Source organism: Centropristis striata, chromosome 2 (assembly GCF_030273125.1).
Source record: "Centropristis striata isolate RG_2023a ecotype Rhode Island chromosome 2, C.striata_1.0, whole genome shotgun sequence".
NCBI classification, from domain to species: domain Eukaryota; kingdom Metazoa; phylum Chordata; class Actinopteri; order Perciformes; family Serranidae; genus Centropristis; species Centropristis striata.
Window position 1 is genome coordinate 35,343,007 of NC_081518.1, and position 23,774 is coordinate 35,366,780.

Genomic DNA, 23,774 nt, shown 5'->3' on the forward strand with positions numbered 1-23,774 from the left:
TCATTTACAAAGCCGGTGTTATTCAGCACAAATATTGCTTCACAATAATCATGTTAAATGTCTTGTATAGAAAAATCACACAGAAAGGAGGGAATGTAAAACTGCAAATAACTTAGAGGAGAATATTTTCATTGTACCATGAAACTGAGTGCCTTTGGTTTACTGTGTAGTTTATATGTTTTGAGTAAAGTAAAACTGTTACGAGGCTACACCTGCTTGCCACAAAGAACAATGTAAAGTGAAACATCATTACACCTAATATCTTGATAGAAATCATTATTTGCTAAAATGACAAACATTTCTAAAAAAAACTAAATTAAACTGCAGTTCAACTGAAAAAGTTCAAATCCACAGGGGTCTCGTTACTGCTCTGTTATCCAGCTCTGCTCTCATTACACTGTGCATTTTGTTGACAAGACCCATTTTTAAACATTAAAATAATATGACTCCAGCAATAGCACCAAGCCAAAAAAAGACACCTGACACCAGGCTCTGGCACTGTAGAGCATTGGTTTTGCATCACTCAGTACCACCCTGTCAGATCAGTGTGTAATAACTGTCAGTCATTCCTCATGGGATCATGTAGATGTGACAAGCGGGTAGTTCGCTTCTGACAAAATCCGGCAACCACTGAATGGGGCGTAGACGTAATGACTAGTCTGGGAGTGGGATGGAACAGTGGACTTTTCTGTTAAATAAGTGAACACCCTGTAGTAAATAGAACATCTTAAAAATAACATTATTGTAGCTATGCAAAGTTCTGAACGTACTGTTCTTTTTATACATAAAAGGAGGCTAAGGTACATATCAGACACCAACAAAAACAAACCTTTGTGGCCATAATTTACAGAGCCAAACAGTCGAACTAAAATGTATTACACCGTTTCCTTTGGGGCCCTACTATGGCTCTACGCTCAACTGAGTAAACAAAAGTCACCATCATCATCATATATCGACCAATCTTGAAAACAGTCCCAGCACATACAAGATAAATGTAAATCCTACTGTGAGGTTAATACTTCTGGAGCTTTCTTGATCATTTTGCAGGTCAACTTCTCCACCATTGTCTTCAAGCTAATAAATGACATCTTTTGTTTTTGGTTTTATTCATTTTAGATATGATTTCAAGTGTTGGATGCCTGGTCATGTTTGTTAAGTTTGGAGAATGCCATTCAAATGCTCTATGTGTCAGCACCCTCAATGAACTTAAAACACACTTCGTGCCAAGCAGTGGCTCCTACATGGACATATCTCCCACATCTTGTGCAATAACATAATAAATACATTACATTTTTGATTGATTTTGCTACATTCATCACTATTTGGCGAAATCTTATGGACATGTTTCAACTACAATTTCAATATTATAATGGGTTTTCTTGAATGATCAATATTGAATGTCCCTGTTTATTGACAGAAACCACATAAATGTAAAATTCTCAGTAAAGATTATTATTTAGAATAATTTGAGCTTTTCAAAAGAGCAGTGGTGAGTTAATTGCATGGCCCAAATACCCTTAAACAGTAGTTGTTGTAAAGCACAAGAGGAAGGAGGAGGGTGTTAATTATTCACTTCCCCGTCCAGTTTCAGCTACTGGTCTTGCAGTCTGTGCTTATTTATAGCTGCCTATAATCAGCTGGAGTAATGCATAAATGTGTTGCTGAGGTAATTCTTTAGCAATCCTTCAGATGCAGCGAGGCAGAAGTGATGGAAAAGAAAAGAAAAAGCAGAGATGAGAGGATAACTGCAGAATTATTGTACGCTACACTAACTAAACAAAAGGTCCCATACTAACAGGTCTGACTTCCAGAACAGCTAAAAAAAAAAGGTGCTAGTGTTGATGAATGCTCCGGATATGCCTCAAGTCACAGCTCTGGGCAATAAAAGCAGGGTTACAGGCCAAGAAATGTGCCGCCACATGTACCTGCCATCGCCTGGGGTGAGTTTTCACTCTTGTGAGCGAGTGAGGAGGAGATGGAAACCATTCAGCACACCATGCCTCCTTTCTTTTCTCTTGAATTGTTCCCATAAACTAACCCACGGGTGCTGTAACATGAATTTGTTCCCACTGTCTCTGCCTCGAGGTCATTCCCTTCCTAGAGAATGATCTCTTTCCGATCTCTGTCATGGTTCTTTTTTCCACTCTCATTTGGTCCTATGTTACAACTTTCCTTTTCTCTTTCCCTTCGTCATCCCTCTGTCAGTGTCCCCACCTCTGAACGTGCTCTCTCACCCATTCAGGCCATTGCCAAACTGGTAATGTTCCTGGCATTTATGCTCTGGAGCCAACAGGGGGCTTAGCACCACACTATCATGAGTAATTGAAATAATCAACTCTGTTGCTAATGACTCATCTGCTTGGCACTGGATGCTAGACTCCATATCATTGGGAGTGCGGTGCAGGAGGTGCCAGTGCCCGGAGACATTTCCCAGCACATTTCACAGACAGAGGGAAAGAGAAAGAGAGAGAGAGAGAGAGAGAGAGAGAGAGAGAGAGAGAGAGGGAGAAATAGCGAACACCCATCCACCGTGAGTCAACCATTATGGAAAACATCAAGGTTTTTCCCCCCAGGCATTCTGGCCCTGTTGCACAACTCTCCTGCCGCTAAATGACTGAGCAGGACCTAAAAGATGGGATGAGGACAAATTGAGGTTACAACTTTTGACATTGTGTGTAATAAATTCACCAGTGGCATAACATATTTCACACTGGAGGGGTTATTTCTGTCCGATACCCCTCAAAAACACCTCAAAACACACCTCAGAGCAGTAGCGTGGTGGCCATTTCTTGTGGACTGGAGTGTGTTTGTTTGGGAGAGGTCAATCATGCAAGCTGTTTGCACAACAGGCCCCCTCTGAATTGTGGGAAAACTCTCACATGGTCGTTTGCCTGCCAGGGATGACTGGAGAGTATGACGATGAGAGGGAGTTCATTGAGAAATGCCTTGACGCAGCCTGCCTTGCAGTACTAGCCCTGCCCCTTGTACTTGTCAGTGTGTAACAAGTCTCAACAGCTACAACAATGTATAAGGGAACAGAGTCAAGTGGAGCAGATAAAGTAACATTGCAAAAGTTGACTCTAGCTTTTCTTCCGACAGCTCCTCTTTTGATTAGGTGCTGCTGCTTGTGTTGAGGTATGCCTGGAATGGCCATGCTGACAGCTGAGGAGGTGTGTGTGTGTGTAGCCTGAACATATCTGTGAGTATTTATACGTGTGAAAGAGACGACAGGATACAACAAGAAGATTATGTGTTAAATCTGCTGAGACCTTGCACACATTCAAAATACACCCACATACAAGATATATACCTTAAATACTATAACTCCACATGCCAGAAGACCAGCTGACAATTAGGGGGGAAAACGTCCCCTCTGTGACTCTCACACACACACACACACACGTTTAACACACTTACACGGATACGAAGATAGCGCATGCAGTAGTGGACGCGTGTAGACATGACAAGCATTCAAGGCACTCTGGAAACACACACGCAGGAAATGTTGTAAAGACAGAGTGGCTGCACACATGTCTTCACATAACTGCAGGTGGAGACGCGGCCGGCAGTCAGTGTGGAGCAGTTTCTGCGGGGGTGGGGCTGGCTTTTCAGGTTAAGGAAGTCGTGACATGCCCCTCCAGCAGGCTCATAAATCAGCAAGCTCAACCTCACTAAGGATGGCTCTTGGGAGAGACAGACATGGAGCACACACACACACACACACACGGGCATAGGCCAGTTCAGCTCTCACACACAAAGTCACGTACACGTGACTGACAGCGTGCATACCAACAAATACACACACACACACACACACAAACAGCGGGAGTGCAAACTCTGTTATGTAAACGGCTGTGGCACTTTTCGCCTCAGGCCTTACACGCCACACCTCCCACTATGTGGTCGAGTGTATGTGTTTGTGTGTTTAAGGTGTGAATGTTGCGTAATCAAGGAATTATAATTGTATCTCCAAAATAACACATCCGGTTTCCACAGAATTGAACTCAAAACATCTTTCAAAACATGTAGCCTTTGTGATTGCAAGTTTCAACCGCAAAATAATCTCTTATATACCAATTACTCTGCCCTTATTTCCTTCATTTTTTGTAAACAAAATAGATTTTTTATATAGTTTTAACTCTACCCCCATTTACTTCAATTCATCAAATGTCTGTTTTTGGACTCTTTGTTCACTGTGGAGGCATGTCACAAATTGAAGGTAACACAGGGTGAGTAACTGATATACAAATAATAATTCTGGGGATGAAGTATTCCTTTAATAATAAAGCAACAGGGTTAATTGGTCACTTTGTATCAAGCCAGTGTGTGTGTGAGGCTTTGGGCTTGTTGCATCTATGCAGCAATCTCATTTTGGTCTGTTGGTTTTCAAATTGAAGTTGTGTGAATTACAAAAAATGGAGGACGTGCTACTTGGAACACAAAACAGGTGTACTTTAACAACACAGTCTGCATTGGAATCCTCTCTTTTGGACAATAACATTATAGAGGATAAGTGGCTTTGAAAGACTATGAAGAGCTTCTTAGATGTTTCACACTTCAGTGAATGGGACCACATCGGTTGGAGAAAATAGGACATGCAGACATCTGATTGGCCAATTATGTACAGTGGATTGTCCTGTGCAACAAACCTTTGGTTCTCTATAGAACATGAGTGGCTTTCCTGTAGCTTGTGGATAACATTGCTTGTAGGGAACACACAGTAAAGCATAACAATCAATCAGATTGCTCGACTCATGAGGCTGCAATGGCTCACAAAATGCAAAATTCAAGGGAGAGCGAAGGAATGTGAAAGGCCTTTTCTAATCAGTACAAACTGACCTCATACTTGCTGTTCAAGGGCTTATACAGAAAGCACCTGCACCAACTGCTGTATCATCGTACAAACTGAGCTAATTAACCTTTAGGTTTGGAAGAAGAATCTCTGCATTCAAAACAGATTCTAGTAACCTACAGCAGCAATACCATGTAATTATAGAGGCTCTATACCATATACACTCCATCACTGCGACTTCCTAAATGAAACTTTGCAAGCAAAATTGCCACAATTCTTTTCTGGATAAATGCCACACGTACCTCATGTAAATGAGAGCGTTACAGAGACTTTTCAGTCCATGGGGGAATCCTTTATGGAACAGCTTAGTCACACTATTGCTTTATAGAGGAGTTTCTGTCTGATCACCCCTAATCTCTGCTAAGTGCAGTGCAAAACCACAAGTGATTACTCAACACTAAAGATACTAATCTGAGGTGTCCAGTTCCAAGACATTATGACATACAAATGCTTCTGCATGTGTCAGGAAACATGGAAGAAGAATTAGATATAAAAAAAAAGAGATTTCCCAAATTGAAATGCAAATGTGACATCAAAGATTCTTATGTTGAAAATGATAAACATCTGTAGTAACATGAGTATTAAATTACTGAGATTGATCTGTAGAAAAAAAAAAAGAAAAAAAAAATTGGACCAGGCAGTGTGTGTGCGTGTGTGTGTGTGTGTGTGTGTGTGTGTGTGTGTGTGTGTGTGTGTGTGTGTGTGTGTTCACATTTAAGTGACATCCGAGCCGACAGCAGCTCAAAGTAAATTTTGTGTTGGAACTTGAAACGTTAAGGTCGTCTGTTAAGACAAACTAAAAACGTCAGGGAGTCTGATTTATTTTCAGTCCACTTCTTAGAATTAATTGGAAACACTCTTTATGAGAAACTATCCGTTACACACCTTTAAATTTTGCAGGTTGAGACAGCTAAAGCCCATTTTATGAGGAGGTAGACTAAGCGTTTTATAGATGATATGAATTTGACTGGTGGTAAATTAAAAACTCGCTCTGACAACCACAAATAGAAAAGTTTCTGTTGTTTTGGCATGTTTGGGGGTTTTGAGTCCATCTGCACCAATCTGTGAAAGCAAAAAAAATGAAAAAGAGGCAGACTGTTAGAGCTACGGATATCTACAGGCAACAGTCTGAGAGCTGAAGAAAACTCACGTTTTGCGAACAGTGCAGGTTGTCATTGAGTACAAAAAAAAGTCTTGCCTGGGGAGTGAAAGAGAAAAGAAATAGCGATAGTGACAGAATGAGAAAGAGCGAGAGATGCAAGCCTCTTGCTTCACATGAGTGGTTTAGTCCTTTCTTTGCTTCAGTGCAGCAGCCCATGCAATGGTCCTCTCTCTCTCCTTTTTAGCCAACTAAATTCTGAGTGTGCACTTCTGCCGAACCAATATGCTGTCAGAATGGGAAGTGCAGCAGTTATTCTATATCCAGTCAGTATACTTAAGTTTTTGGTGCACACACCTGGCCTTGCACCATGAGAGAACTTGAAAGAGCAGCAAATGACCCTTATTACATCATTCATGTGCCCTTGGGCAAGGCAGTTAACCCCCAACTGCACCAGAGGGGCTGAACTGGGCCGCATCCCAGTGTGAATGTGTGTAAATGTAGAGGAAGGTGTTCCTGAAAAAGCTTAGTGTTTCTGGCCTGGATGCATACATGTTAAAGGAAATAGCAGCACTACATATGTTACCAATAATAAACCAGCAATGAATACCATTTGTTTTTTTGGTGCAGTGACCCATGATTATACTTTTAGATTTTCCATAATCATAATTATGTACTATGGTTGCTACAAGCATGAATATTTAATTCAAACCATAGACTGTATATAAAAAGTGAAAATTGCCACTGTGAAGTCACCCATTGGTTTGGAGACTAGCCTTTGAAGCCTCAATTTGGCCATTTCCATCTTGGTTTTAGCCTGTCGCTATCTCGGTTCTCTGGAGTCAGAAATGACCATATTTGAACAATAAGGGTTAACCTAATTCATGAGCTAGCAATAACACTATCCAGCTTGGTTTTGCAAGGTTTAAAAATAAACAGCCAAAATGATACAACTTCATGAACTGAAAACACACTGTGAATGTGTCTGTGTTTTTAGATAAAATATGCATGTTCTGTGGTAGTTATTTGTTAAGACAGCCACAACCTGAAGCATGTACTGCTTTACCAACTATTTTACTTTTAATGTGACCAAAAATTACAAAATTAACATCATTCTGTATTAAAGAAGACTTGAAAGAGACTATAGACTCATTAAGAAAATGTTTAATGAGAAAAAGATCTCAAAGATTTCTATTCAATCAGACCAATCTGTTGGCCATTATAAAGAATGCAGGTTTAACGCACTTCTGCATTGGCTTCAATTCTCAGGCCTGCTTACTGCTTGATTCTAACCCACAGTCACCGATATGGCCTGTGTGAGTTACATCTCTTTTAATTAAATTATTCTGTGAACATTTCACATAATTGCCTCTTTGCAAATGAATATATCAAATATTGTCAAATGTACCCTCCTCAAATAATGCCATTCCTACCTATGTGCCTGCATGTTTGAATTAAATCAATTATTTAGTGCACGTGAAACCACCCATCCATGGAACAACTCCATGGATCATTGTGGATATTAAAAGGATGACAGTAGAACAGCTATATTTAAAACAACACCTGCCAGCTCAGTCAAAACAGCAGCAAAACAACACCACTTCACGTTCAAGAGACAAGAGCAACCAGAAACATCAACAACAAAAATACTTCATCAGATCAAACAGGCAATCACTGCCAGCATAGTTTAGTTTGTCAATGGATCAAATATGCAGAACTGTGTGAAGTTGAATTTAAAAAGCACAGAAAACCTGAAGTAAGTTCAAAATTCAATGATATCACAGAAGCCAAGATTTTTTTTCCTACAGCTTCCTCCACCTGAGAGAGGCGATAAATCTTGAGTTTTTGTACTCAGCTGAGGCAATGACTGGGCCAGAGGTCAAACCAGTAAGACAGATGAAAACAAGAGATTGTCTGGAGGCCCATTAAAAGAAAATTGCTGAGGAGGGACAGAGACATTCATGTCCTGCCTTTGTGTGAGCCAAGAGTGTGTGTGTACAAAAGGACAATATGTGCAGGAGAGGGAGAGGTACCTGTATACTGCAGATGATGTGACTATGTAAGTATATCAAGGTACAGTTCTGATATTTTATAGTCATCCAAGTTACAGAAACATTCATTTGAGGTCTGACAGTCATACAAGCATTTTTTCGGCATTCCTGTCTTTGGTACGAAAGTCTGTTTAGGAAATAGAAACAGCTGCCACATGTTATGTTTTCTCCACATTTTTCATCATTTCTCCTCTCTTTCTGCACATTCTTTGTTCTTTGTCATTGCTGTGCTCACTTAGCCACAGAATGAATGTGCACTGTGACAAAGACGTGTGGAGAATGTGGTTCGGCTGAATTCTTATGTTAGCACACAGATATTGTTGTTGTCCCTTCCTGGAAATCCCAGCAAGTGGCTGTCTCCACATGCACTCAGTTCAGCATAAGGATTTGAAAAAACACCTCTTTCTTCATTGGACTTCTGAACTGTGTTTATAAATCACTTATGGGCTTGTATGATTTCTGCGGGCAAAGTCACTGCTTTTGAAAATGTTTTGACATATTTCATGACACACAGGTCATTTTTGCTCTGCTGCACCTGTCATGTACAGCAGCATTAGGCTGTCTGAGCCTCTCCATTAATTCCCAGCTTGGAAACATATGGCCAAATCGCAGTGCATACTAATTAATGCTCCACTGGGACACATAATAACAAATCGTAGCAAAAAACACAAATCAATAACTTGTCACTTGATTGCGGAAAGTGTGAGACAGTCGCTTGGTGACACCAAATAGAGATTTAAGAAAACGAATCTACCTGCCATCATCTTCTGGGCCTCATATGGCTCCATGTAGCCATCGTTCTCAGTCGTCACTTTTTCCGTGCTGGTCTGAGTGCCACCAGCTTGCTCAGCATCGAAAGGGTCCGCGTAGTCTTCAAGGATAATGAGCTGAAGAAGAGAAAAACAATGAGAGGTGAGATAGGAGGGAAAAATAGCAAGAGGAGAATTCATTTTGCTGCTCTGTTGAACAATACAATGTGGGTAGGTGTCTGGAGAGTTGCATGACAGATACCGCTGCAGCCCAGGACAGGACCTGGTGATATCTACCAGTGCAGGCTAGAAAACAAAGGAAAATACTCATAAATAACACCCTACCTCTGTATGGCTCAGCACACCACCACAATGCCTCAGCTTTTAGCCTTACAGCACGCTCTTTGCTACTGCTGGTCTGCCTAATTATATGATAGCCCAGTGACAGGCCTGCATTTCAAAAGTAGAGGAAAGAAGACCACAACTGCTCAACTTTCTTAAGAGAAACAATTTGGCAGATTTATGCCGAGCTGGCAGTGAGCCACGGCTAATTGCAGTCTTGCTCTTTTGCTGAGCATTTTGTGCAGTAGATGGCAATTAGGTGGATGTCCCGAGACCCAGAAATACAGCTCAAACCTTTAGGGAGCACAGCAACAGTCCGCATCTATAGTGCCTTGGGGGATATTTGTTTCCTTGAAATGTTTGCTCCATCTACCAGGACACCGCTTCAAAAGTTCTACCCTTTGAAAGGAAATAGACTGCCATCTGAGCAATCCGTCCTCTTGGACATTGGATCTAATGAGGGGGTGTGACTGCAGGGGTTTGGGCCAGAAAAACTGACTTTTTCTCTGTTGAGGCTCCTAAGAGTCTAGCCCTGCCAATCAGTGGCCAGAGGAGAAGCATGTTCTGTAACTTGGGAAATTTTAGACAAGGCTTTCAAACAAATAAGGAAACGCTTATGCATACACCTAAGCAAGCATGTAAACACGGTCATGACTGGCACTACACCCTATGAGTCATGTGTAAGAGGAAGGGATTTGGTCTCATTATAAACAAGCTCATCACTCATCGGGTGGATGGGGCCAGGCGGGGCACACTGGAGGTGGACTGAGCCTCGTGCCTGCCGTGCTGTGCCTACACCTCGCCGGCTTTCCCAAGAACCACCACTGTCCATCTTTGCCACAGAGGGAGCACACTTCCGAGAAGCTAACCCCAAATAGAGGCCACCCATGAGAGTGCCACAGACACACACTCACACTCTCATACACACCTGCCAAGCCTCAGGGAAGAAAGTCAAATGTAAACTTCCACTTCTTTTCAGCTGGGAAAGCACCAAAATTTTTACAACACTGATCGAGGTCAAGTGTCATTAAAAGTTTCCAATGACAAATGCTGGAAAGTTCACTGCGTATAATTTGTAAGCCTCTTAGTGGCAATGAAATGCTGACAGGTATATTCCTGCTCAGATCATCTCCACTATACATGGATTAGGCAATAATAGCAAGGGAAGTAAGTACCACGGATGTGTTTCATAGCAGCTACTATGTGTTAAATCCACCTTCTTCAATATTCCATCTCCATCTGTTTTGGGGAAAATAACTAGGACTTTTTCTGCCGCAGCATAATTATGGGTTCCTCGAATGTTTTGCTTCTGTGAATTCAAGCAGGGGGAAAAATCCAATACAAACATTGTCCTGGTTTGTTTTCTGTGCCACTGAAATATACATAATTCACTCACAAGTTTAATTAAATTCACTCATTCTAATAAGCAACATCTTTGCAGCCCCAGGGACCCCAAACACTCTCTACATAATATGCATTACAGCCACAGTGTCATTACCACCTCGCACCTTGTTGCACAGAAACTCCGCCATCAGTAATCATAGTGTGTGCCAACCCACCTCAGATACAGTCACTGCAAACACAGCCCAAACCTAAGAATAAGTAACCCTCACTAAGAAAACATATGAATCACCTAAATGGGAGGGATGAAGGGCAGTGAGCATTTGACTGCGGTCCACATACTGTAGCAGTGGCTCGAGGTTTGAGACCATAGCCCACAAGAGGGATAAAACACTCCAAATGGTGCATCTTACATTCTCTTCAGCAGCTTTAGATGACAGAGATAGTTTAGATATTCGCCCACAGTGAGGTTTGAGCAAAGCTAACACCTTAAACCTTTTCTGCCTTATGCACCTTCAGGAGCCAAAGGATGTTTGGGCATGTTTCAGGAAATAACGGCAGTCACTTATTTGGGTATGTGTGGAGCCACTCCAAACACATGACATCATCTTTGCCTTTCCTGTTGACATAATGAAGGACAAATAAAGGGTGTGATGAAAACTTCTGATAGCATTAGATGTGAGGGATGTGTTGGGATTAAATGCAATCATTTATAAAAACCAATGAAGTGTTTAAGCTTCAAACACTTTTAGTTTGTGTCTGATATGCAGCAAATTGCTGTCTACAAGTAGGTCATACTTATGGCTTGGAAATTTTGTTTTTTATTGTAAAGAAGCGTGCTACTAGAGGGTGGATAATGCAAAATACTTCACTTAAAACTCTAATGTATGTGCATTTTTGCACAAATCAGGCTAAACAATACAAACTAAATACAAAATCAAAGGCTAAACAACACAAACATGCACTACCTTGTAGTTTAGGCCTGATATGCAACAGCCATGTTGTACACAAGTTGTTCATAATTTGGAAATGTTGGTTTGATAATGTCTAAAATAGCATGGTACTAGAGGACAGATAAGGTAAAACACTTCACTTGAACTCTGATGTACGGTGTGTGCCTTTTTGCAGTCCCAAACATTCAAAATCAAGCTAAATCAAAGTCCAATGGGCCTGCTGGTACTCTGGAAGCAAAACAGGAATTGGCAATCAGCCACAAGTGGCTCTTGGTTCTGTTCTTTTACCTCTGCATGTGGAGGCTGAGACAGTATTCAGAGTAAGCTCATCATTTGAATTATAAAATATTTCGTTTTGAGCCATGTCAAGAATATGCAATTAGAACACATTAGAAAGTATCCACAATCAATATTTCGCTTCCCATGATGTGGCCTAATTAAAGTAACAGCTGCCAACAATGAGAACATCGTAATTACGGCCTCTGTGTACACATATACTTATATAAGGTTGCAACAGCTTGTCATCAAACAGCTAACACTACAAAAAAAGGGATTTACATTTTACAGGAATGTGTATATTTAGCTCTGAGTGGGGCAGTAAAAGCTCTTTTCAACACCTGGCTCATGTTCTTACTCCAGTCAGCAGGGATAGTTAAGTTTTCTTTTCTCATTAAATGCAAGTTTAAGCTGATGACAACTCAGCCTGACTGCCATTGAATAAAACTGAAAGAAAGAAGTTGGTCATGTTGGTCTTTCTATTTCACTTTCATTTAGCATTATTGTATTACAAAATAGCTCAACAATATGACAAGTATCTTGATGACTAAGATAGATAGATAGATATACTTTATTTATCCCAAGCTGGGAAATTACAGCGGATTAAGAGGAGTTGTTTGTTTGAGAGACATCCTTTATGAAGGGGGAATTTCTCAGCCGCAAGGTCATTACCAGCTCCACCCTGTGTGTCACATTTATACCTTTACAAACCAGTGATGTGTATTACTACTGTATTCTATTGTCACCCATTAGCATGTTATTAATTTAGCCTACACAGATCCTTCCTGGGCATCTGGAGATTTGAACCATCCACTATTTAGTTCAGCACACTGCCTCAGTGTCATTGTCACCCAGCCCCTGCAGCCCAGTTCATGTTTGGGTGGAGGAGGTTGTTAATATTTCCAAACTGTTCCAATGTGTCCTTCCTGTCCCACTGCACTAATGACTACTCGACAGAAGGAGGAGCATGGGGTTGCAAGGAGAGGGGTGCTAGAGAGCGGCAGCGGCGCCTAGGGACACACCATCTGCCTTGTGGCATGCCAGGGTGTGTCAGGACTGCAGCCAAGCCGCACTTGTCATGAAAGCAAAATTCCCCCTCAGCACAAGACTGCATTACTTCAATATATCAGGTCTTTGCTAAGCCGCGCTGTAAGCCTATATGAATCTCACAAAGCCACCTCACAGGCTTAGGCCATGTCACTGTGGTAGCTGGCTGCTTTGCTGGTCTGCAGCATAGAGAGAGAGAGAACTCACTCAATTGCTTTCCTTCCACATCTCAGATCCCAGGTTGGCTATGTCTTACACCTGCCAGAGCTCTGGCAGCTCACAACGAAGGGAGCAACAGACTTGTTGAAATGCACTGCAGCTCTCAGGCGATGAAGCTGACTTCAAATCAGTGGGAACAGAGGGGGAACATTAGCAAAGGAGGGAGACTATAACAGGCACCTGCCACTTTGGCTCAATGCTAGATCTTGACGATGCAGGGACTTGTGGGATTGCAATTCGATTGGGCACCAGTCTTCCATTAGAAGTGAGAAAATATGGGCTACACTTCTCCTCCTGCACTTTTAATGGAGAGAGAATGTGTTCGAGCTAGCTCTTCAGATAATCAGGAGGAAAATAATGAAAAATTCAGAAACTCTATTAGTTGAAGTTTGAGCAAGGCTGGAAATTTGGTCACCATTATTAAAAAAGAGGTTGCCGCACTTCTGTTTTTCTCTGCATTTTAAGCAAGCATAACAAACAACCAGAAGCAAATGCAATGTAGCAGCAGACTGGTGATTTCACCGACAATAACCAGATAAACACATTTTGACAAACACACATAGATGAAAATAAAGACTAATCTCACTCTTGCTAAATGAGTGCAGACAGGAATGTGATATTAATGTCACGGCTGGTCCAGGAAGGATTGAATGCGTCACAGGCTAGTCAAGGTTGAAGCCCCCCTGAGACTGCCAGAAAAGTCAGCAGGCTGTAGAATGAGGGAGGAGAGGAAAAAAAAGAAAAAGAAGACTGACGTGTATGATTTATGTCTCACGCCACGAGGGATTTCAGCCACTGATAACCTAATACAACTCAGTGCTTAGCAGCTCAATTGCATTACAGCATTTCAAAAGGCTTTTTTTTGCAGCTATTGCTCTTTTGTTCTTTGGTGGAACAAAAAGAAAGCATGCCACTATAGTGCAGAGAGAAAGAAGAGAGGGAGGGAGGTGAGGAAAGATGAGGGGGCACTATACGTTTTATTTTCCTACAGACGAGTGCTGCTATGCATAAAGTATATTTACTCCTGGTGGATGGAAAGCTGTTCAAATGTTCATGTAAAATCCAAACTCAGCAAGCTGAGCTTCATTGCAGTGCCTCTGCTGATAGCTCCTCCACCTTATCTGTCTGTAAACATAGGACGAATGCTGTGTGTGCAGTACGCAACCATCCTTAGATAACTTGGCTGCAATTTTCTAGAATGAACATACTGGAAAGAAACACTTCCTCAAGGCAATGTATTTAAACAAGCATGATCACAGCTGCTCTGTTGACATAATTCATTAACTGTCAATAAGATACTTTCATGTTTCCGAGAAGTAAGCACAAATATGTTTACAATTCAATGAAGGCCCCTTACAAAGGCTGAGCACTGCTGGGTTCTATAGCTACCAAATTGTTTAGGCAGACAGACAACTGGCTTCACCTCTAAAGCAGAGACGGTGCAGAAGTGCATTTCCCACCATCCAGACCTGACATTAATGAAACTTTATTGAAATGTTTCCAAAGAAACACCGTTGCTGCTTGAGCTCCTGCCTCTCTGTGAGCTTGGAAGAGTGATGTGCCTCCTCTAAAGGCCTACTTAGGAGTCTGCAGAGGCAGCGAATCAAATTACTATATTTGCTATAAAGACATCTTTGCACAATCAGTCACAAGCTACTGCAGTCCACACACCAATGAAGAGCACTTCACTCGAGATAAACAAAACATCTGTTTGGTTCCAGGTTTATTCATTTGCTTTTAATCTAGCTGGAGAATCATTCAAGAGCAATGATTCAGGGTTAGTAAGTGTACTCATGCTTGTGAATTAATGCAAACAAATATTGAAATTCATGGACAACAAGATAAAAGCATGCCCACGCCTCTTCAGAACATGTTTGACCTTATTAATGGTTAAAAACATACACAGGATTATTAAAATCATCCCTCCTATATTCCTTTATTCCCACTTAGCCTTAAAAGTGCATTTTCTGGGCCACAACAGCTAGCAGAGAGTCTGTTAGACATATACTTTGCTGTACTGTATGTTTTGAGGATTAGGTTTTGCATTCCCCTTTGCACATCAGTGTGCTCAGACATCAGTTTCACATGTGTCTCCCTCACATCTGCACTGTTCAAAGAACAACTCACTTCTGGCTGCCGACTTATTTATTACACAGCATCCCCTTTAGGACGCAGACCACATTAAATGTTGGTTCTTCAGATCCCTGCACTCTTACCCATGTGGGGTGGCTTTCGCACAGCGGTCGGGGTGAAGCCGGTTCTTTTGGCACAACTGATTTAGCCTGTTGTTGATCATGGTTTGCATGGGAATGCTTCCAGATGCAGCAACAGCGACACTGATAACATGCACCGCACTTGTGGAGAAAAACATCAGAGCAGCATTAAATGGAAAGGGGTGTAAAACACGTTATGCACACCTGGATAGTCCCCACATTACCACTGTTAGTGTGGGTTACTGTGCACTATGGGTCTTTTATGGCACTTATTGTCCAGTGTGCTTTGGGTCATCACACTGATGATATGCAGTCACAAATCAGGTATGTGTGCATAAGTTGCACAAATACACACACACACACACACACACACACGTCTTACTATGTCTCAATCAGGGCTGAAGTAGGATGTCTAGTGTTCATTATCAGTGCTCATTTGAAATCAGACTTTCTTAAGACATTCTGTCTGCACAGATTATTACTCAAGAGGTCCCAGGCAATGATGAACAACTACTAGAAATTTTACTGACAGTTCCTTAGACCTACTAAAAGTTCGACTGACATTTTCTGTTATTTTAACTTGCTGTCATCATGACAGTTGTCTTACTGGTAAGCTTAGTGATGTATTACATCAGAACTCTTAGCATAACCAGGGAGGGTCTTGTCATCTGTCATACAGTCATGACATCATCATGTTAACAGACAAGACCAAATGCAGCTGTGAACATCATATTTTCAATTTGTTAAAAAAGCGAGAAAAAAAAAGTGAAAAAAAAAAATAATAATAATATATATATATATATATATATATATATATATATATATATATATATATATATATTGTTCAAATAAGGATGTTGAAGAAATATTTTGTTTCTTGACAAAGCGAGTAAACTACTCACTACTTTACTGGCTTTTCCAAGAAACAAGTTAGTGCAAAGTGAAGTTGGTTTCTTATATGCATGAGAGCCATTGTTTTTTGGTGGAGTTGGTGACTTTTTAGTGTACACATAGGCTGTGAAGTAAAACCTTGTTGTTTCTTGACAGCTTGCCAGAACTATCTATTCTACAATGTGAACCGGACAGAACTCTGACACCGGAGCTCAGAAAGTAAGCTTACAGCTTTGCATCCACTACACTACTGGCAAGTACGGCATACAGCTTAATGTTCAAAATCCCGAACTATCTCTTTAAAGTTGGGGCAAAAGCTGGAGCAAACAATAGAAGCACTGGGAGTATAGAGTATACAATAACAGGCTTTTCTGTGTGATTATTTCATACAGACTATTGATATGATATTAAACAACCTATATCGGAATAAAACATTTTTTTCGCCAAGCCCTAGTATCTACCACTGTATTCTCATCATCACTGAGCAACATTCTGTCCAGAGAAAGTCTTTTGCCTCTCACATCCTTTTGGTATCCTTGGTAAACATCAATAAGCAATATGCATTTCTGGAGTCTGCACTGGCTTTGTTTATGTGGAGGTTATTATCTGCCCCAAGGCATCTGTAAAAGCCATTAAGAGAACATCACAGCATCACGGAACAGCACTACACCCAATTTATGCCCTCAAGACACGGAATGCAAACATTCTATTAGACTCTAATACTGATATTAATCAGTCTTAAAGTGTTAACAAGCATTTAGGTGTTTATTCTTTACTGTTCAGTGTCCACACCTTGTTGCAAAACGTCAACTGAAAATAATAACTGTGCAGAGCACTTTTTTGTCTGGATTTGTAATGCTGACTTTTGACTATAAAGACCTTCAAAGGTGAATGTTTTGTGTAATTTACAAGGTCAAAGGTTACAACTATGATTTTGAATTACTATGTATAAAACATTTACAAAAGCTGCTAAATGAACTACATGTCCCTCTGTACCATCAATACGCTGTCAGGCTAAATGGTAAGTAGATGTGTGTAAACAATACAGTGTCAGTTGAAGAAAACTCTATGCCCCGCATCCTCCATCAAGTCCTTTCTAGAAATTGCCTCGCAGCTTTCACAATTTGAGGAGCTAAATAACCCTACTTTTCAATAAATTTCTACTCTATCTGCACTCCTACCCTGATAAATAACTGTATCGTTCTTTAGCACCCGAGGCAGTGAAGCACAAATGCACCCCAACTTGTCCCTAAGGACCTGCTTCATTGGAACACACTCCACACAGCCACTTAAGACCTCCAGTGGAGAAAAGGGAGGAGGCCGTGGGTTGCACCCTATGAAGGTGCTCTTAATATGCGACAGATATTCAAGATTAAGTACTTGACGACACGCTTGACAAAATCCAATTTCCTTCCTCTGCCTCCATCCCTCTGTGATAGATTTATTGGCAGTGTTTCTGCTACATACAGTTAGTGCTGCGGTGCAAGAGTCTATAATAATTCAGGTGCTACAGTGGAATGTTGGTATTTCATAAAATATGATAATCCCATGGCCCTGTGAATGAACGATTTGTCCTCAACATAGGCTACAGTAATTTCCCCCCTTACTACAAGTATTATGCAAAAACCAGTTTGTTTTTTAATTTGAGGATGAGGTAGTATGCAGAAAAGAGGAAAAATAAAGTTGTTTAAACATACAAGTGTGCTGACATACTGTGGAAATGTAATTCACTCCCATGTGATGCTGCCACCACAAGCAAAAACAGTATTGTTTATCACGGCTCCTATAAGATAGAAACTCACACAATTAGGAAAGCAGGAAAGCGCTTCATGAAACAACATGAGGAGATCCGCTGGGACGAAGGCTTTGATTTTGGAAGCGTGATTTACAGAACAGGGAGAAAAACAAGGCGCAGTCAGGCCGTAAACAAAGCTCCAGATTCTGATGTGAGGACGTCTTGATTGAGGCTGGAAGCTCTGTGGCCTCAGATAGCCTCTGTGTGGCGGGGATGCACTGAGGTCCCTGCGTGTCGCCTACACTGACAATAGAGTGAGAGTGCAGGGTGGAGTCCCATACCACTGCCATTGCTACGTGGCTTCCCACCTCTCAGAGCTGGATAGCAAAAGGCTAGAGAGGCTATATTAGGAGGCGTGAGGGACAATCACCGGTCTGTTGCCACAAAGAGCCCTCAGTGGAGCATGCAACAGCTATGTGCAGTCATCATTTGTCACTATTTCCGTCATCTAGATTGCTTATGTCGAAACAGCCCAGAACATAACCCTGGTTATATTTTAGCAAGCAGCCAGAATACCCAGCCTACACACAGGGGCGAGCACAGACTTGTCAAGTTAAAAAGGGAATGTCACCAAGCTGTAAACACTTCCTGACAGGAAGGGAGCACTTCCTTAATCCTGGAGCAACCAAGCCATTCCTTATTTTCCACCAAACAACTGCAGATAGTGGCTTTCTTTCTCTGCCCCATCACAATAACAGCTCATTTTAACTGTGACGATACAAACTGAGATATGTGATCTCTTGTGAGCCAATCAAAGATCTGAGCCGCAATACAACAAACTCTAAATTATTTAGTGGACTCGTTTCTCATTCATAGAATAAAATGAAATGGAAGTCTGGAATCCCACTAAGAAGAAATGGAAGTGCTCAGCTTCCTGGTGGGCACTCAGATCACAGGGCAGCTCTGTTTGCAAGACGGAAGTCTGGCTGCCTCCTGCAGTGTGACACAAAAACAACAGCCTGCTCTCACACGCAGGAGATTTAAAAAAAAGCAAAATCAGATCTCTGTGACCTCTACCAAGTACCGTGTATTTTGATTTTGATTCAAAAATAACTAACTGGTTACAGCTTAAATTTGCATAGTTTGGAGGGCAGAGCTACTGATTTTGCAAAAACAGTACAAAAAGTCAATACTTGATGCAGATACTCCCTTTGTGCCTGAGATGGCATGCAAGCTTCAGGCTCAATTTGTTTCCTTTTAATCGGTGTGTGACGATCTGCCTGCCCACCAGGAGTCCCTCCTTCTAGACTCTGCTACACACATACACACACACTGTCATTAAACAAAACAGAGCCATGTGTCTACAACTCCCCAGCGGCCAAAGCTGCAGCACTAGTCTGGAGGCTAATTGTGACCTGGTGGAATCATGTGACTGATGTTCCAGTGCAAAGCTAGAAAAAGCAAATCGAGGAACAAACACAACAGACTCCATCGGGACTCTTTAAAGTGGAAAGAAGGCTCCCAGATGGAGGGAAAGAAGAAAATAAGCAAACAATGGCTAAAGGCCATCATTTCCAAGACCTATAACTTTCAAGCTCATGTGGTGGGATGGTTGTATATAAAACCTAACCATGACTAGTCATTACACTCAGTAAAGCTGGATTACACTGCCTTCATGTAAATGTAATAGGATTTGTGGATTCACCGAAATGATATCTTGATGAAAAGCCTAAGGTTTCGATGCTCAATTGAATAAGCATTACATTATGGCTTCCAGCGTATCCGCCACTACAGGATGACTTCATGCTGCCCCACAGAGGCGGGGCTTAAACATGTACCGCTCTCTACTCCTTCCTTCCATTCACAATGCCATTCCAGGATTCTTGCTCAGGTCGCAGGAATCCATTGTGGAGCTCTTTTGTCATTGACAGTAAAACATAAAAAAAACAAGTCTAAGATTAGTTGGTATGCAAAGAACAATTCGTTTTTTTCTGAGCAGTGTGTGATTAGAGCTGAATACCTTGTAGACTTGACCTATACGAGATGACTTTGACAAAATGCCTTAGATGCTTAAAATAGCTGAGGAAATGCATGGCATTCTTTGACAGCTCAGTGAGTCAAACTGGAAACAAAAATTTCACAATCATCTCTGCCACTTCATGCCAGCAATATCACAGTCTAGACTTTACTGGTACAGTATGAGTCAGAGTAGCTATAGCAACACATTGCCTTGGTTATTTTACACAATTTATCACAATTATGAAAACAATGATCTAATCTGCCCACGAGTGACGGTAACACATTTGTCACTAGTGAGCACAATTAAGAAAAACAACAGCTGCAAAGTCAAAGACATATATAACAGCTCATACAACTCTCACACGCATCTGTTTATTATATCAACCTGGGTATCACATTGTTACAGCGATGGGAAAATTACCTAACAACAGTGCTGGTGCTTAGGGCTGAGTAATATAGGATAAAATTGCAATCTTGGTTTTTTTTCACACTGCCATTTTTTATTTTAAAAAATACTACAAAAGATTATTAATTTTTTAGCAGTAAAATTGATTAACAAAAACTAGGAAACAAACAATTGTGGGACTTCAATTTTGACAGTTCAAACAAAAAGCTTGGCTTTGACTCTCTAGGTAGTGAGAGTTTTCCTTAATTAAAATGTATCCATCAATGACAGATTTTTTTTTCTCCAAACCAAAATCAAAGAATAAAGTAATTTCCCTCACAATTTAGTAAAGGATGCAAGTGGGGGCCAGCTTGCTATTTTGCAGTCCCTGTGCTTCTCTGATGGTCCAGAGGAAGGTCTGATGCTTGAGGTGCTGATATTTTCCCTGTCTGAAGAATATTATGAACTTTAACGGGAAGCGGTGGTGGTGGTGATGCACCAAATCAATTTTCATTTCAAAACATCATCCTAAACCATAAATTTGAATTTATTGATACATTGATTGACCGCCAAACTCTACTTTTAAGGCTATGTATTATTTCCATTATGTATTTGTTCTGCTTGGAAGTCCAGAGGTGTGAAATAGTTTTCATTTAAAAAATGTGATAAAACATTCATTCATGTCCAACACTCTAACTTTAACTCAGCCAGCGGGCACAAACAGAGGTCTGTGTAATTGTACAGCAACGAGGGCACATCATGCACCACTCTGGCATCCAGTCAGGCCAGCCTCTGTCTGATACAGAAAGCTAGAGAACTGCACTTAAAAGGGGTGCTATAACAAAACATGATGGGCTCTGATGTTTTCATCCATTTTCTGGCTCCCTGAAGAAAAACCACTCTCACAGACCCAGGTGATATTGACGTTTGTGCTTGACATTTCTCCTATCACTGGCAGAGATGAGAGTGTAAAAGGCCGGTGGGATGCATTTATAAAACTCCACTGATGTCTGCAGTGCCAGGGTGAAAGGCCAAGCGAAGATATTCAGGTTGTGGGGAAATGAAGCTGAGCAGCGTTCAGCCATGCTCTACAGGAACTGCAATCTGCAGGCCAGTCAAACAAGCCTGATCCAACTTTTCTCCAACAGATTAAACCAGACTCAGATCAGTGTGGACTGCCATTCATTGTATTTGACCAATTATTTACAATAAAATAAAAAGTCTGATCTTTACCCCAAGACTAGTAACTACAAATCACTTCTGACTACTGTATTACATTAAGGATATTGAAGCTGAAATCAGTCATTTCTTTAAATGATAATACAATTATTATTTTAATTAATATATAGAGGGTTGAACTTGAAGGGTTACAGACAGTTTGCATTAACCAAATTTAATATACACTCTTCGCACAGCCAAGAAATAATTCAGACACGAGCACATAAAGCCCTATGAAACCAAAATTTTTACTTTTTACAACTCGATTTTGTCTTGATAAAACATACTAGATATAGTGTGTTAATTTGTGGGCTAAGATAAAGTTAAGCTATACTAAACCACTGCAGATGGTCACAGGAAGATATGAGAGTGGTATCGATCTTCTCATCTATCTCTCAGCAAGAAAGCAAATAACCTTTTTTTCCAAACTGTCAGCTTATTCCTTTTAATCAAAAATATAATTTGGGCTAAAAGTCAAGCAGTGGATGAATATATGAAGCATTTGCTGACAAAACATTTAAATAAAACCAAAAATCGTTTTGAAATGTTTTTTGCTTCCAGGCCTTAAGTCATGGGTCATGAGCTAAAATAAAAAGGCCTTTATAACTTGCCCTATCAGTCAGGCTTAACTTCCCACCAAATTCTAATGAAATCTGTTGACTCATTTTTTTAAATACTTTGCTAGCAACACACATCCATACAGGATCAAAAACATAACCTTCTCATAGTTGATACCAATGGTTTTCCACCTCAAGCACACTCTTTTGAATTGCTGAGCCAGGTCTTGTAAAAAAAAAAAAAGAAAAAAAAAAAAAGAAAAGGGTGCATGGAATGGATGGATGTTGCAAAATAAGCACAGGGGAAATCTGTCGATCCAGATGCCTCTGTTGGCTGCACAACAACTGTCTGATCCAAAATTCTATAGATAGATATGCAAGCTGGCTTGTAGGATCAGTGAGTTAAAGGGACCTCGAGTCATGAAGAGAGAACCAAAGTTAGGTTGGAACAGCAGTTTCCCAGGTGCACAGACAGATACTGATGATGATCGGCTGCACTTCACAAGGATGCCACAGCCTGTCAGCTCTGCACTACTGCTTTTGTTTACACATTTCCGAGTGGAGCCCATCATCACTTTTGCGTGTCCTTGAGAGAAGTTCGGTTAGTGCTGAGTAGAGCGATGAGCTGGGAGATGAGGCCTTTAATTATCTCCAAGGCGGGATGATAATTGATCATCTCCCTCAATTCATTCTACCATGAAGGGCTTGCCGCCATTAAAAACAAAACACATCACAACTGCCTTGAAAATCAAAATAAAGCCCCATATTAAGCACAACTCCAAACGTGAAATAAATCCACTGAATAAATTGGCACTTCTTAGACAATGATTGGAAGAAGAAAAAAAAACGCAGAATTGGAACACTCAGATGAAATAGAACACCTGGGTAGCAGCTACATTATATTTTGAAGTACATTACTGCATATTAAAACGTATTTATCTTGCTTTTCCCCCACAGAAGCTTGGTGAATAGAGATGGACTGGGGAAAATTCACTTGATGCCGCTATTGGCATTTCAGGCATTAGGTAAGCAGTGATATCATTAGCATTCATGAGTCAAGTAATTAAAACATCAATGTAACCAAGCGGTGCTGTTAAGACACTTGTGTGCTCTTTGCTCAGCCTCAGACAGTCAGCGTTTAGTCTGTGCAGTTAGAAAGACGACAGAGATTCTGTGAAGCCACTGACTCCATTTACTGTCACGCTGATGTGAATGTGTGTGTGTGTGTGTGTGTGTCTATGTGTGAGCTACAAACCAGAAGTTTGTGGAAAAAAACTAACCCGAAACAAGATCACATATTGTGAATTCAATACGCTTTCAACCTTTCAACTCTGAAGAAAGAGTGTGTCAAAAACCAACTGCAAACAGCGCATCCTCCCAGAAACTGTTGAAACAAGTGTCTACACAATAGGAATTTTACAATAGCCACCTGGAGAGTCCCTCAAACAAGGATTTGCAAATAATTATCATGGCCAGCCACACATAGCTTCCAGACAAATGGTAATCCTTGTAAAAGTTTGAACACAAAGCCAAACTACACTCTTTGAAGCAAAGGTTTTACTGGCATGGTGACTTATTTGAAGGTTTTTTTCTAGGGATGCACCTATCCAACTTTTTCAGTCACAATACAGGTTCCTCTGCTTTTGGTATTGGCTGATACCAAGTATGGATTGGACCAATAACTGAACTGTTCATTAATAAGCTGTATGCCTCACTGTGCACATGTGAGTCATTGTTTTCTGTTGACATCAAGCTTACCAAACCTTGTAAAACAAAATGTAAGAAACAAATACATAAATATAAACATACTCAATTGTTAGTTATTAT

The 23,774-nt window shown here is 40.8% G+C and overlaps 1 protein-coding gene across 5 annotated transcripts in view; it reads right to left on the minus strand.

The window, feature by feature from the left end:
- Window positions 1-23,774, minus strand: part of LOC131984913 (SH2 domain-containing adapter protein F-like) — a 104,540-nt gene that overhangs the window by 77,065 nt on the left and 3,701 nt on the right. For all 5 annotated transcript variants that reach the window (XM_059349908.1, XM_059349893.1, XM_059349892.1 and 2 more), the window contains exon 2: window positions 8,757-8,889. In XM_059349908.1, coding sequence (XP_059205891.1) covers window positions 8,757-8,889 — 133 coding nt within the window. The remainder of the gene's footprint in view (window positions 1-8,756; window positions 8,890-23,774) is intronic.